Raw genomic sequence first — 15,582 nt, 5'->3', positions numbered from 1 at the left:
TTCTCCCTCTGCCTGCTGCTCCCCCTGCTTGTGTACTTTCTTTCTCTCCAACAAATAAATGAATAAAATGTTATTTAAAAAAAGATTTATTTGAGAGGGAGAGTGAGCGTGGGGAGGAGCAGAGGGAGAAACAGACTTCCTGCTAAGCATGAAGCCTGAGATCATGACCTGAGCCCAAGCCAAGAGTGGGACGCTTAACCGACTGAGCCACTGTCTTTTTATTTTATTTTATCTTATTTTATTTTATTTTATCCTATCTTATCTGATCTTATTTTATCTTGTTACTCCATTTATACTCGTGGGATGTGAAGGGGAGGACTGAACGAATCTGGCCAGGATATTTTGAGGAGAATGTAATCAAAATCTACATATAACACCCTCATTTTATCTGAATGTTTGCTAGTGTTGGACTTGAAGCAGGGAATCTGCACCATGAACTTGAACTGCAGATGAGATCCCTTGTTTTATATAACACCTGGGAGTTCTGAGAGTCTGTTCCAGAGTGAGCCCAATTAATGAGAGAATGCATTTAAACAGACTTTACTTCAGTTTCTAGGTTTAAATTGCTGAGAGAATGCTGGCAATAAAGAAGATGGATTTAAAAAAAAAACGCACTAAAGACTTCTGAATTGCAAATGCAAATAAATATAAGCTGGTTGAAAAAGTGAAACCACACACAAAGTAAAATCTGTCTCTTTTGGTCCTCCATGTCCCTGTCCACATCCTTTGCCTTTGATAACCATTCTACCAGTTTGATGTGGTTAGTCTCAGACCTTTGTATGCATTTACAAAGGTGTGTTTGCTGTCTACATTTGTGCATACAACATTAAGTTCACATCCATGTCCACATATACAGATAAATTTGTAACAAACACATATGTGTATACACATAGAATTTATTTTCATAAATGGTAGGCTAGTGGAGCTATTACACTGAAACCTGATTTTTTCCACTAAAGAAAATATCTTAGGGGGTGCCTGGCTGGCTCAGTCAGAAGAGCACACAACTCTTGATCTCAGGGTCATGAGTTCGAACCCCATGGTGGATGTAGAGATTAAATAAATAAAATTTTTAAAAATAGAAATTATCTTGGAAATATTTCTAGGTCAGTACATTTAGATTTACCTTGTTCTTTTTAGTGACGATGCAGGTTTTTATAAAAATTAAATACTACAGTTGTGTAGAGATATGTAACATCTGTAAATGGCATAGAAGGACCTGCTGTGGCAAGTCAAGGTTCTCTGACGTCTTTCCTGACTTGCCATTTCCATTCTCTAGAAGCAATTACTGCTTAATTCTTATCTATTCTTTTGGAAACTTTCTTGCATACTGACAAACTTATTTACCTTTTTGTCTGTTAAGGAAATGCATGATATATCCTAATCATTCTGGAACTTGCTTTTCGGTCTAACTGGACCCTAAACATTTCTCTGTGGTATTACATATACTACTGCCTCATTCTTTCTAATAGCTACTAAGCATTTTATTGTATAAATGTATCATAATTTATGTAATTACTCCTTTACTGATAGAAATCAAAGTTGCTTCCAGGTGGGTTTTTTTTTTCCCCCTATTTAAAATAACGTTACAATACACATTCTAGCAGTAGAACTACTGGCCAAATGGTGTGTGCATTTTTAATTATTGCTAATTGCCCTTCCAAAAGATTGTCTCGTTTGCATATCCCCCAACAGTGTATAAGAGAATCCTCCCACACCAAGGAAGATTGATTTATAAAAAGCTGAAAGATTGTCCCTCTGCTTCACAATATACTAATTGGTACATACAAGTGAGCTGTAAGGGAGGTCTCCAGTGATCCACCCGGGGGGGTCACACTCATTTTAATTAATAATCTGAGTGAGCACACAGATGGCAGGAGAAGCACAGTGGAAGGTAATGGAAAGCTTCTCAGTGGGTTAGCTAATAGGACAGGTGACAGAATCAAGATGTCAAAAAAAAAAAAAAAACCTCTTGACAATTAGCAATCAGGGACACACTGATGAGATTAAATTTAGTATGGACAACAGAAAATCCTACATTTGGGGATGAATTCTAAGTGCGTAAGTACAGGAAGGAGAAGGCCAGGTGCTACAAAGCAGGAATCCGCACCCATTTCACCTGTCTGGAGACTAAGGCTCTAAGAAGTTGAGTCATAATCTGGTAAGTGATAGAGTGAAGCCCGAACCCACGTTTGCTTGACTCCAAAATTGTCTCCACTACATCGTGAAGAAGACTGGGGCAAGGGGCAGCTTTATCGAAGGTCTGTAATGAATCACTGGCTTTGTAAAAAGAGAGTGTGCCTGGCAAGGAAAGGGACGAGCCTACTCCCCCTTGTCCCTGTGTGGGATGTACCTGGAGCCCCGAATTTAGTTCTGACCACTTCAGCTTAACATCAACAACCTCCCACGTGGCCCAGGAGCACAGTGAGGACGATGATGAGTGGAGCAGAGTCCACATCTCAGGAGGAAAGCAGCACATGTCCTGGAACGCTGGAGGCCCACCATGGCGAGGAGGGCGAAGACTTACAGAAAATGTAAATAGCAACTCTGAGTGGAAAATAGAAACAGATGAATTCTGCCCAACAAAAAGAACCCTGGGGATGTCCTGAGTGATGAAGGTGACAGGAGTGCCTTTTGTTCTAACGAGGGGCCCTTGCTGGGTCTCTAAAGAGCTTCAGGAAGGAGCCGCTTGCTAGGAAGCCCAAGCCTTGATCAGAAGCTTGTACCTTTCAGCCCCACGGTGAACCCTGTGGGAGAGGAGGGACTGCAGACCGATTCAATCCTTAATGGCCAATGATTTGCTCGACTGGTGAACACAAGAAGGTGCCGGGTGGGTGGTCCTCCCAGCGGGGGCGTGGGAGCTCCGTGCCTGCCCTCGCCCCCCAAAACCTTGCTCTGGGCATCTCTCCTGTCTGGCTGATCCTGAGTTGTATCCTTTGTAGTAAACGGGAGAGCAAGTGAAGGGCTTTCCTAAATTCTATGAGTCATTTTAGCCAATTATTAAACCTGGGGTGGGGGGTTGCTGTGGGAACGCCTGACTTTACAACCAAGTGGGACAGAAGTGTGGGTGACCTGGCAACCTGATACTTGCAACTGGTGTCTGAAATAAGGGCCGTCTTACGGGGCTAACTCGGGCAGTTATGTCCTAACTGAATCGTAGGACACTTGGCCACTGTCTGGAGGAAAGCGAGCTATCACGGAGGGAGCCCCTTCCCCATTCCTGCAGAAACATTCGAGCAGGGACCTATGAGCTGACTGGAGCGAAGCTGGTGTAGGGGCGCTTGCCTTGGGTGGGGGACTGGCCTAGATGACCTCCGAGGCAGTGAGAAGCGGACGGACGGGCGCTCGTCTGCAGGCTTCTTCCCGCTCAGTGATGACATGGACAACAACGGAGAAGCATTGAGGACGCTTTACAAGCATTTTGACATGACCGTGTGACCGAAGTCATGCTCAGGGGGTTCATTTCTTTAAACAGAGTCCAGACCTATCGGGGTGTTTCTCAGTTTGGGGGGGCATTCTGTGAAGGGGATGCTGTGGGCTGGGGACGCACAGTAGGACCACACTGAGTTCTGCAACAGATCAGAAATTAAAAAGTGGGTCCTTTACCCCTGGTGGTCTGAGAAGCACAGCTGAGAGGCCTCGGGCTCACTGTGTCATCCCTGGGGAGGCCCTGTTTGACCATCTCAGCGAAGTGGGGCTCTCCCTCTCGCTTGGTGCCACACGCCAATCTGGTTTCCCCATAGTACTTGCCAACACTTGCTTTCTGCCTAGGGTATTGTGCACCTGTTCATTGACTCCTCCGCCCGCCGGTCTGCGAGGGCACCAGGCGGGAAGCTCAGCAATCCTACCCACCCCCTACATCACCAGTGCACAGACTACTTGGCACCAAGGAAGGATCCGACGAATGAGAGCTGAATGAATGACATGACGCGTAATGGGAAAAGACACTCCTGAGACAACTTTTGTGTTTGGTAATGGTGGGCTAGATTATTCAACTAACCTTCCTGTGGCAAAAACTCAAACTGCTCGAAAAAGATTCAAATCATCTCCTTAAAAGCCCTTGCTGTGCTCACGAGATAGTCCAGAAATGGCAGCCCAAACAGAGCCAAGTGGGAACCCAGAGGGGTGGGGGGGCCATGGCCACCTTTTTCAGCTTGAGGATATCTGTCAGTCTGGGTGAAACTAAACTTGAGTTTTGGTGGCTTCCTGGGGCCAGAGGGCAAAACAACAAAGCCCCAGACCCGCTGAAGCAGGTCAGTGTAATAGGAGACACCCCCCACCCCATTATGCTGTAGCTCCAAAAGGGCCCCACGTTCAAGGAAACACATTCAAGGAAAAGGGAACCCGAAGAGACCCCCTGGACCTCAGAGGCTACAGGGAAGGTTGTCAGTGCCCAGGAGAGCTGAGCGGGGAGTGTCTCTGAGGTGGTGTGCCCGCAAACCAGCCTTCACATAAACCCGCAACTCTGTTCTGCAGCACCAGGGCGGTTTGGAAAGTCTCACACTGGGAATTTAGTTTACTGTGTCTGGCAAGAGAATGTGCAAGCCCCTCTGATTCTGACATCAATTCCAATATGTGTTTTCTCCCCACATCAACAAGCACTTCTCTGACAGCAGCTGGGGGTTCTGAAATTCAAATCCGTTCTGACACCATCTACCTGAAGACAGCCTCGGGTCCCGCAGGTGAAGGGCTCATCCCACCTGTGCTTCTGACCAACCAGCTATAGATCGGAGGATCCAATGACCCTCTCCTTGGGTTCAATTAATTCGCTAGAGTGTCTTACAGGACTCAAGAGGAACATTTTACTAACTAGATTACTGGATTAACTACTAACTAGATTCATTATAAAAGGATATAACTCTGTTAAGGAGGCACAGGGCAAAGCATGGGGAAGGGTGTGGAGCTCCCCAAATCTCCCCGTGTTCCCCAAACCAGAAGCTCTCTGATCCCCCATCCTGTGGGTTTTTATGGAGGCTTTGATTGATTAAATCATCAATGAAATTGTGTTTTATTAACTCATTGGCCACTGACAACTGAACTCAATCTTCGGCCCTTCTCTTCTCCCCAGGGTTGGAGGTCAGGGGTGGAAAAGGAAGTTCAAACCCTATAACTGTATGGGAGGTTTCTCTGGTGACCAGCCGCCATCCTGAGGGGTTTCCCAAAAGCCACTTCATTAACATGACAAAAGACACACTGATCACTCTCTGCACTTGGGAAATTCACAGGTTTGGGCCGCTCTGTGTCAGGAACTGAGAAAAAGACCCAATAGGCATTTATTTTAACTCATGATCTAGAACGCCCTACCAAAAGGAGACTCAACCTGGGCCTCCTAGTAATACTAAAAATTCATTTTCAAGAACAATACCAGCAACTGTTCTGTGGCCACGCACAGAGGGGCACACAGTAGGTGAGATCACATGGCAGAGAGCCCCCGCAACGTCACACAGGGAAATGATCTGCCACAGATGGTAACACCATTATCCTGACCGTATCGAAAGAAAACAAGGCAAATCCGACACTGTCTTTCCTGGAACAGTAAGTGTAAGAAGTGACTGAGCCACCTTGAACTAGGCAATGCTTCTCAGAAATGACATGAAAAGCATGAGCAGAAAAAAGAAAAGCGAGGTAGATGAGACATCATTATATTTAAAAACGTCTGTGCTTCAAAAGACACAATCAAGGAAGTGAAAAATTCCTTGGGGGAGAATTTTTGCAAATCATGGATCTGATGAGGGTCTAGGATCCGTACTGTATAAAGAACAGTTAAAATGCAATAACAAAAGGAGAAATAACCCAGTAATGAAATTACTTTGCAATCTGTCTCTTCATGCACCTGAAAATTTTAAGCAGCTACAAATCCGGTGCCTTCTAGTGCACGGATGGCTTTAACGGACTCCGAGCAAGCTGGGTTGGTTTCCCTCTGAGTCTCACGCGCACTTGGGTCTTTTATCAGGGTGTACATTAACACTGGCCGCAGGCTTTTAGTGGAAGACCATTAATATAAAACAGAGCCACTGTGCTCCAGCCAAGCACGCCCGCTCGGTGGCTCTGATAGAAACAAAATTGAAAACAGCGTTTGAGCCTTGGTATCATCTTTCGCAGAGAGGCAATCTGAGACAGGACTGGGTTTTGGACACAACAGACCACAGTGATTTGTGAAATCAATAACTCCACCGAATGGTTTCAGAGATGCTAAGTGAACTGCCCATGGTCACCGTGCTGGTGAGTTGTGGACTCACCATCTGAACCCAGGTGGTCTGACTCTAGAGCCACGCCTGCCCATGATCGTCCAGAGGCGAGTTCTAATCCATGACCGGATCCAGAACACGTCCTTTGGGATGGGGCAGGGCCAGGGGACACAGCTGGGTGAGGAGAGTTCGGAGATCCTAGGACCACATTTAGGTCTTTCTTAGGAAGGGTGGCTCTCCTCCTGACGCCGGTTCCAGCAGGGGGCAGAACTTTGCTTACATGGCGTTGGGGGAAGTCTAGCACACTTTACTTGGTTCAGGCTGGGCTAAAGGTTTACAAAAATTTGGGGAGCACAAAGATGTCTGGAGGCAGGGCAACCTCTGGGGCCCCTGGCACTTAAGGTTCTTAAAGTAAAAACTGAGCACAGTGGCTACTAGCTTTCTGAGCACTGGAGAATGAGGCCTCAGTGTTTCTGCTCCTGGCTTAGCTCCTGGCACACAGCGGACTGCCCGAGTCTGTGGTGCTAAGACCATCTCATTTCAGGAGCTGGGCCATTTGGGGAGGGCTGTTTCCAAGATTGAGAAGCAAATTCCCCAGGGACATCCTTCTTCTGTGTGGCTCAGTTGACATCACTGTGGATGAGAAGTACATGGGCACCTCTTCAGGAGTCCAGATAGGATGGCCTCCTTGCACCTCACAGAGCAATGGCGAAGGTCCCATGTCTCTGGTATGGGAAGTGAAGGCCAAAGCTGAAGATGAGAAATGACTTCCAAATGCTGTGGACTTTCAAGGTAAACCCATAGCCCTTCCTCAGGAATCTGATCAAGGAGGTGGTCGGGAAAGCAAGGCTGGCAATATGGCAGTAGTTAAGTTAACAAACCCACCATCGTCACTTCCTGTTGTCACTTCCTGACTGCTAACAATATGGCGGGCACAGTGCTGAACGCTTTACGAGCTTCTAATAATCCTGAAACACTATCCATCTTCTAGATGAAGAAACCAAGGCTCAGAAAGGCTGGGCTACTTGCCCAGGATCATATAGCTAGGAGATGGGGAGTGAAAACTTGAGCCCAGGCCTGTTTGATTCTCCAAAGCTGGGGCAGGGGTGCTAAAGAACTCTGACGGCCTACCTCTCAGGGAGGTAGGTAACAGAGATGGAAAACACCGGGGCTCACACCACACTCCGCAGTTTGGGGGGTAGACCTCAAGGGGCAGGATGGGCAGTAGAAGTCTGAAGAAGAAACACAAGCAAGTTGAGTCCCTGCGGCCAGCAGCTGGGAAGACCAGGAGACCTCTGAGAGAGGGCTTAGGCCCAAGGATGGTGGGCAGACACCTTTCCTGGTGTCTTTCCTGGATAAAGATGACATTTGGTAATTATAGTAACTTTTGCATCTCTCTCCTGGACCCTATGTTGCTTGTAGGGCGATGCTGAGCTGAGCAGCTTGGCAGAGGGGGAGAGCTGGGCTTCTGGGACACCCCACAAAGGGTGCCCCGGCTAAATTCTTCTTTGGTCCCATGGCTGGCAGACCACCTTAATGTCCCGGGGTTTATTATAGATCTTTGAAAGGGTGCGCCCCCTTGCCCTATTAATAGCACCTTCCATATAGAGAACAATGGCATTTCCCTTCATGTCTGCTTCTGGTGAGGCTCTGAAGAGCTCCACTGAGCCCTTCCCAGGCTGCACTTAGGCAAGTCTTGTGCAGTTAGGAGCATCACCAACTGTTCAGTGCTATAACCCAGGTGCTATAATCACGTGCTTGGTGACAATAGAGGGGGGTGGGGTGGAGGCTGGTCGGGGGCTCCCTTACCTCATCTGAAGAGCCATTTTCCACTCTGAATCTTCCAGCCCTTTGGATGGCACCATCAGCATCACTGGAAATAAGCTAGGGGACAAGAGAGCAATCAGTTAGGGAGCTGGGCTGCCATGGGCAAAGCTTCTTCTGTCTGTCTGTATCTGTCCTATGTCAGCCAAAGCCAAGGAACGACAGCTGGAGGGCCCAGCCCAGAAGCTAATGGGTCTTTCTGAGGCTTGGTCCGCCAAGCCCTCACACGGTTGGTCTCCACAGTCTTCAGGAAGCTACAGAGTGACGGCCCCCTATCCCGTGAGAGTAGGAAAACAAGAGCATCAAATCTGCATGTGAACGTTTTCAATAAAATCTAAATGTGAACCTATTCCCATCCCGAGAAATGACAAAGCGATGCTCCCTGGAAAAACAATCTTAATACGCGTCACACGTGGACAAGGGCAGCTCACAGATGGCAAAACCGAAAGCCAAGTCTCAAGTTCGGCCGTCTTCACAGGAAAGCCTGAAAAACAATTAATGGCTGGCACGAGCTCAAGTCTCTGCTAACGTCACAGAAAGCTCTTGTGCTTCATTCAGTTTTAAATGGTCTCCAAAAGGCCAATTAGCCCCTTCCAAGGCAGGCAGGCTCTATCTGAGCTCTGGCAACACGATGCTTGCAAATAGACAGTCTTCAAGGAGCTCACTGGGAGCATGAGATGCGGGAGAGCGGGACTCGCGCATCAGTCCTAAAATTACTGACTCGAGATTTAACTTATTTTCTCCCAAATCTCCTAGATTTCTCAGTAGCAACTTGGGAAAATGACATGTCTTTTTTTAACCTTTAAATCTGCCCACAATTTGTAGCCAAGATCTGCCAAGCATTTCTATTTCCCAGACTCATTCGAATGCGCTTGCCCAGACTCATTTGAATGCGCTTGCCCTGGGGGAAGACAGTTCCTCCCTTTCTAATTCAAGACTTACCTGGTAAAAAAGATAACACGATTTCTGAAGAAAGATGATTATCTCCTATTTTCACTCGTGGTAAGAGATATGGAAGTGTGAAGATGGAAAAACCACAGGGAAACTCTACAAACCTTCCCAAGGAAAATTATTTGCAAAAGGCAGATAAATCTTTTTCACGATAAATATAGAAATAATAGTATGTAATATTTATTGAGTGCTTCTAGAAGCCTTGCACCATTCTGGTCTTCACAAACATTCTCTCATTTAACTCGCAAAATAGCAACGCAGGTGGGTACCATCATTGTTCTCATCTACCAATAAGGAAACTGAGGCAGAGGACGGTAAAATAATCAGCCATGGTCATATCCTAGTTAGTACCTGGGAGGCCTGGGATGTGAACACAGGCAGCCAGACTTCAGAAACCCATCACCCTGACCTAACCACTGCCCCACCTAACGGTCCTCTGTGGAATGTCCATGAAAAGGCCCAGGTTTTCAACCTAAATTTTATCCTGCAAAATCGTTTCTAAAAACAAAGAAAAATATTGTTACGTATATGTTTAGCTGTTTGTGGCATCAGATTATTACATAGTTAGGAAACCAAGGATGAGCAACAGAGGCTGTGTGGTAAAGAACTTAGCCCCGCCCCAGAGAGCTCTGGCCTTTGCCCTTGGCTCCTGAGAGGTCACCTCCAAGCCCTGGGAATGTCCTGCAGGAGTGTCTGTTTACCGGGGTCTTTGAGCCACACAGGAGAAACACCTGACCTGTGGGCGAGCGGTACTCTGGGTTACACGGTATCAGATCTGGATACGAAGACTCAGGTGAGCTGTCCCAGTCCATATACTGTCACACGTCACTGACAGGAGGGGTTAGTGCTGTCCCTGAGCCCACTGGGAGAGGACAACTGGGAGGCTCTGCATTTGGAACTCTCCTGGCCTCTGTTCTATGCGTCCGTTCCCTTGGCTGATCTTAATCTGTATCCCTTTGCCGTAATAAAGTATAAGTGAGCCTTTCAGCTTTCACTATAATCCGTGAGTCCCCTTCTAGCAAATTATTGAACCTGAGAGCGGCCCTGGGGAACCCCGTACTCTGTAGTCAATGTCAGAAGTGAGGTCTGGTGGACTGTTTCCTAGTTTAGAGAGGCCAATTCTCAAGTACAAGAACAAGATGAATGAAGGTCTCCTGGGGTCATTGCCATTATCATGGGGGAAGCACAGAGGACTCAGTGTCAGTTTCCTCTTTGCTTGTGAGCTCCTACTCATTGTCTGTTAAAATATTAAAATACAGGTTATAGCAAATAGGTTTCAAGTCAAGTGTTCTTGGCGTAGGCTGCCTCAAGGGCTTTGGAAGAAGTGTTCTGAGATCCCATCTAGAGAGAAAAGAGACCTGCCATCAATTATACACCAGACACAGGTGTATAAAGAGACAGGGGGACACGTGCTTGCCTGAATTAGAGGTTGGTGGATTCATTATAGCTCGTTTCAACCAGGACTCAAAGGCCTGGGCAGAGAGCTGACAGTCATCCACTGATTCACTCATTCATTCACCGAACAAAAAATAAAATCTCCACCACTACATTCCAGACACAGCCAGGCAGAGACAATAAAGCCCTTTCCTGTGGTGAGATTAGAACAAGAAGTTAATTGCTTCTTTTGCTTCAAAGGTTCAAGAAGCAGAAAGGAAGAACATGTTTAATGATCTGATGGCTGGAAGGAATTTGGCTCCCTCTGATCTTAGGCCCACAGGCACGGAACCTGGGCTTCAGGCTGACATGTTTGCCCCTCACACCTTTACCATCTCCGCCACCACCGTCTGCACCCATGTGAGTGTCGTCTTTCACCCAGATGAACGCACCTGCCTCCTACACCAGGCTGAGCAAGCACCCATCCACCATCTCTGACCCAATCCGCACACCGCTGGGCAATTTTGGCAAACTACAAATCCGAGTGTCCCACAGTCCCATGCCCAGCACCCTGCTCCTTCCCACCAGGGGCCCAGAGTCTCCCATCTTCTCCTAAAGAACTCCTCCTCCACGTCCACTGCCCTCTCTACTGCAGGGGACTTCGCCAACCTCAGGGCTCCTGGGAGCTGTGATTTACGTTTCTTTGTGTGACTCTGGGACTCATGCCGCTTCTCCTTCTATACTCTCCTGCGCCCCAATGATAAGCCCCACGGAGACCCTGATGGCTTGTTTTTCTCACCACCGCACCCCCAGAATGAAGGACCCTGTCCGACACGGTATAGATGTCCACTACATGCTTACCAAATAAGAAATCTGTGACTAAATCAAGGCCTAATTCCTACCGAAATGACCAAAGGAATATGAAACTGGGGGTAAGATCTACACAGCCCTAGAAACCAGAGGTTCATGACTCATGCAAGAAATTTCAAGGACATCCTGCCGGGTCTACCGTGCAGGAACGACCAGTGAATCACCACGTGCAAGGGCAAGTCGGGCTGCTGGTAACGGAATCAGACACAGCACATCCGGCTAATACCCTGGGCGACTGCCAACAGGGCCTGCCTGAGGTGAGCGTGGGGGTTGGGGCCGGAGCTGCGCAGGGGACTCGCCAGTCATGCTGACAGAGTGACCTGGTGCCGGCTGGCTGAATGGCAGTCCCGGGGCTCCCCCTCACAGCCGGCTCGGGCAGCTGGCTACGTAAAGCTCCAGGCCCCATGCTGGCTGTGGCCTGCAGAGGACCAGCACACCAGCCGATGTGAGAGCAGACAGTGCTCCGGTGAACTTGGGGATGAGAAGAATAACAACACAGGAAAAAAATCCTTTTAATGCAGAAGAGAAGCTGTTTCTGTCGGTAATTTTCTATTATTCCTCATACCTGGGATCTGGCCAATTACAGGTACAGAAAAATCGAAACTCTCCCCTTTGTTGGAAGATTTGACTCAGGAATGAAATAATGTCTCCTAGCACCTATCTGAATGTCCAACACCACATAATCTAGAAGCCCCGTGCCCCAGCCCTGTCAGTGTGCTGTGGAGTTTCGGCTGCCATCTTCTATGGGGACGGAATGCCCTGGACACATGGCCAGACCCATCTCCCTGAAGGCGGCGGTTTGACTTCATTCTCTCCCCTTGAAGGTGGGTCCAAGTCCTGGGTGGCATGTGGCGAGCAAGGCCCTTTAGGTGGGGAAGGTGCCTCAACTCTTCCTCTAGGAGATACCAAAAATGCAGTGCACAACTCCCAAGGAAAGGAAGGGCAAGGAATCAATAAAAGATCAGAGCAGAAATTATAGATTCAAAAAGACAGTGCAATCAATAAACACTTCCAAGAAATCACCAGCAAGTCTGATTTAAAAAAAAAAGCGAAGGACAAACACAAACACAGAGTGATAATAAGGAAAACATACCTATGAAGAAGAAAGTGATTTTTTTAAAGCATGACAATACTTCTTGAGACGGTGCAAGCGTTATCAGAACCTTCCACAAAATGGACATTTTCCAGGAAAATACACATAATGAAAATTGGCTTCTGAAGAAAAAGAAACCTGAAGTACCAGTAATGCTTCTAGAGGGTGATAATGAGAACGCGGCCACACAGAGGGGGCCCTGGCTGGGCTGGGGTGGGGGGCGCTCCCGAGGAGGCAAGGGCCCCATCCCCACAGGTCAGGCCGCTCACTCACAGGGAGGCAGCTGAGGAGTGTTCCCTCCACGAAGAGAGCAGCAGAATCCTTTTGCATTTGTTTTGATACAGAGGTACACAGACAGGGTGTTCACATAAGCATCACATCAGTAATACTAAGAAAAGAGGGCAGGGTTTTTCTTTTCTTTTCCTTCCTCTTGTCTGACCTCTCTGATTCAGTCACACACCAAAGGAAGGGCGGTGCTGAGGAAGACAGTCGGAGAGAGAGCAAGAAGAGAGGAGGCGAAACAAATGATCATTTGACTCGTGAGGGATTCCTTTAGGGCTCCCCCACTATTGGGGGCCGCGGCCATGAGGCCCATTTAAATTTTACGTTACTGGGGCGCCTGAGTGGCTCAGTGGGTTAAGCCTCTGCCTTCGGCTCAGGTCATGATCTCAGAGACCTGGGATTGAGCCCCACATAGGGCTCTCTGCTCAGCAGGAAGTCTGCTCCCCAACCCCCCACGCCTGTCTCTCTGCCTACTTGTGATCTCTATCTCTCTCTCTGTCAATAAATAAATAAATAAATTTTATGTTACTTCCAATAAAATTTAAAAAACCCCACTCAGTTCCTCGGTAGCACTACTGACATGCAGGAGCTCAACGCTCTCCTGTGGCTACTGGGCAGGATGGTACAAATCCCAAATTTCCATAGTCACAGAAAGTGTAGTCAGGCCGGACTGAGAGAGGCTAGACGTGGACGCGGTGCTGGGCGACCGCGACCAAACTGGCTTCTGATGAGTTAGTTAAATACACTATAAACGGTGAAAATTCATGGTAATTTCGCATCTTGAGTAGAGGTGTTGGTCCAAACTCAGCCAAAGTGTAAATGGATTCATTTAACACTAAGCTGTGTTCAATGCATCAGATGTTTTATTTCTGGAAAAAGTACTATCCAAGCAATTATATCCAGTTGTATGATTTAACGAATTAATTTAACAGAAGAAACAGGAAGCATAAAATGTTATTCATTAACTACTGTAAATAAGAGTATTATTCATTTAATATTATCAGCAATTAAGTGAGAATATTTCCTAAGTTAATATGAATACACAATTTTTTTTTTTAAAAAGGCTTTTTCTCTTTCTACTTAATTGCTTTGTTTCTTTGGGCTGGTGTGTTTCCTTTCTAAAGCAGTGCTAGGATTCCCTATGACCTCTGTTACCAGGCACTCTACAGAGGTCACAGTCAGATACATAAATCACAGAAACAGTAGTTTAACCTGGATAAAAAAAATCTCAAAAAGTTAATATAAGGTACATATTAGAAAAATAATATTTCAAATTTCTACACCCTCCCTTCCCCATCTCCTTTCTTTACAATAAGTGGTTCTGAGTATGGATTCTGGCACCCAATTGTTTAGGTTCAAATTTCAGTTCTATACTTAGTAGTCATGTAACCTTGGGCAAATCACTTAATTTTTCCTCCTAAATTTTGCCTTTTTTTTGTCTCTAAAATAGGGACAATGATTGTAGCCACTTTCAGGCTCGTGGAGAACATTCAATGATATAAAATATGTAATGAGCCTAGAACAGTGCCTGGACATAGGGAATACTCAATAAATGTCATGACAACATATACGAATACTACTAACAAAATGATGAATATAAAATGCTCTGATTATTAGACTTAGTATGATTGAACTTTTTTAAAAAAATATTTTATTTATTTATTAATAGACAGAGATTACAAGTAGTCAAAGAGGCAGGCAGGGAGAGAGGAGGAAGTAAGCTCCCCGCTGAGCAGAGAGCCCGATGCAGGGCTCGATCCTAGGACCCTGAGACCATGACCTGAGCCGAAGGCAGAGGCTTTAACCCACTGAACCACCGAGGTGCCCCTGATTGAACCTTTTAATGCTGAATTTAAATGCTTGGAAGCTCTGCTTAAACATTGGTCTCTCTAGCAAACGTTCACGAGAACCTATTTTTCAGGGCCCATACTAACTGCTGGACTTAGAAAGACAAATGCAGCTTGATCGCTGCCCTGGAGGAGCCGGAGCCTGGTGGGAGAGAAACAAACATATAAACAGATAAATCACGCACAATCTGGTTAAACATCGTAACAGTAGCAAAAACCGGGTGCTGGGGGAGGTCAGAGGCTGAAGAGACAAACTCTGCCGGGGGCAGGGAGGGACGTGGAGAAGCTTCCATTGCTATAATGAAATTTATTCTGGAAGGTGTACAGGGCCTTTGAGAAATGATTTCCAACAGAAGATTTTTTTTTTTTTAAACCACAAATACAAGTCCAGAAGACCCATCTGAGACTGTCTATGCAAATCATGGACACGCATACACCCCCCACACACCTGACTTCGAAGGCACTGCTCAGATGGGATGAAAGAAAAGTATAAATGTTTCCATTCAAAACAATTGCTGAATCAGTATTCTGTACGCCTGAAATGAATATAACACTGTGTGTTAACCATGTTTCAGTAAAGAGAAAGGGAAAAAAAATGGCGCAGAGCTGGGGTCGATCGGCCTAAAGCTGGGCAGAACAAGCCATCCTTTGACTGGAGATGTGGCTCCTGGGCCAGTGTCCTGGTCCCTCTTGGCGCACTGCCGCTGTCTGCAGGAGAGGCAAGGAGTGGGGTGGGCGCTGGAGACGCTCTCTTCCTGCCTCTCTTCCCCTGATCCTGCTCTGCTTGTGCCGGGGGCCAGGGGAAAGCCTCGCGGGCTGGGGCACTGGAGCATCCGGGTTGGTCCAGCCGGGATGGCGGATGTTGACTGAAGGAAAACCACCGAGGCCTCAGATCCGGTCTCAGATGCTTTAGTGCCATCATCCTCCCTGGCGACCATCGTTGGTAAACACAGCGTCTGTCACAGCGATTCACCTGCTGTCTTGAGCTCACGTGCTCTGCTTTCTCAAATCCAATGACCTCACTTACTTCATGGCTTTGTCGCCCATGTGCGCCCCCGCCCCCCGCACTGGCAGAGCTCGGATGTCACAGAACTGGCTTGTGACCCACTTTGGCGTTTTAGGGCTTGGTTCGGGCTGGGGCCTGTGGTGGGCT

The 15,582-nt window shown here is 47.1% G+C and overlaps 1 protein-coding gene across 6 annotated transcripts in view; it reads right to left on the bottom strand.

Annotated features, from left to right (window-relative positions):
• GARNL3 (GTPase activating Rap/RanGAP domain like 3) overlaps positions 1-15,582 on the bottom strand; it is a 144,915-nt gene that overhangs the window by 74,109 nt on the left and 55,224 nt on the right. For all 6 annotated transcript variants that reach the window (XM_082695611.1, XM_082695612.1, XM_082695615.1 and 3 more), the window contains one exon: positions 7,998-8,072. In XM_082695611.1, the coding sequence (XP_082551737.1) occupies positions 7,998-8,072 (75 nt within the window). The remainder of the gene's footprint in view (positions 1-7,997; positions 8,073-15,582) is intronic.

The sequence above is a fragment of the Mustela nivalis genome, assembly GCF_964662115.1.
Source record: "Mustela nivalis genome assembly, chromosome: 13".
NCBI lineage: Eukaryota > Metazoa > Chordata > Mammalia > Carnivora > Mustelidae > Mustela > Mustela nivalis.
Note: the sequence above shows the minus strand (reverse complement) of the source record. Positions and strands in the feature narration are given on the sequence as shown.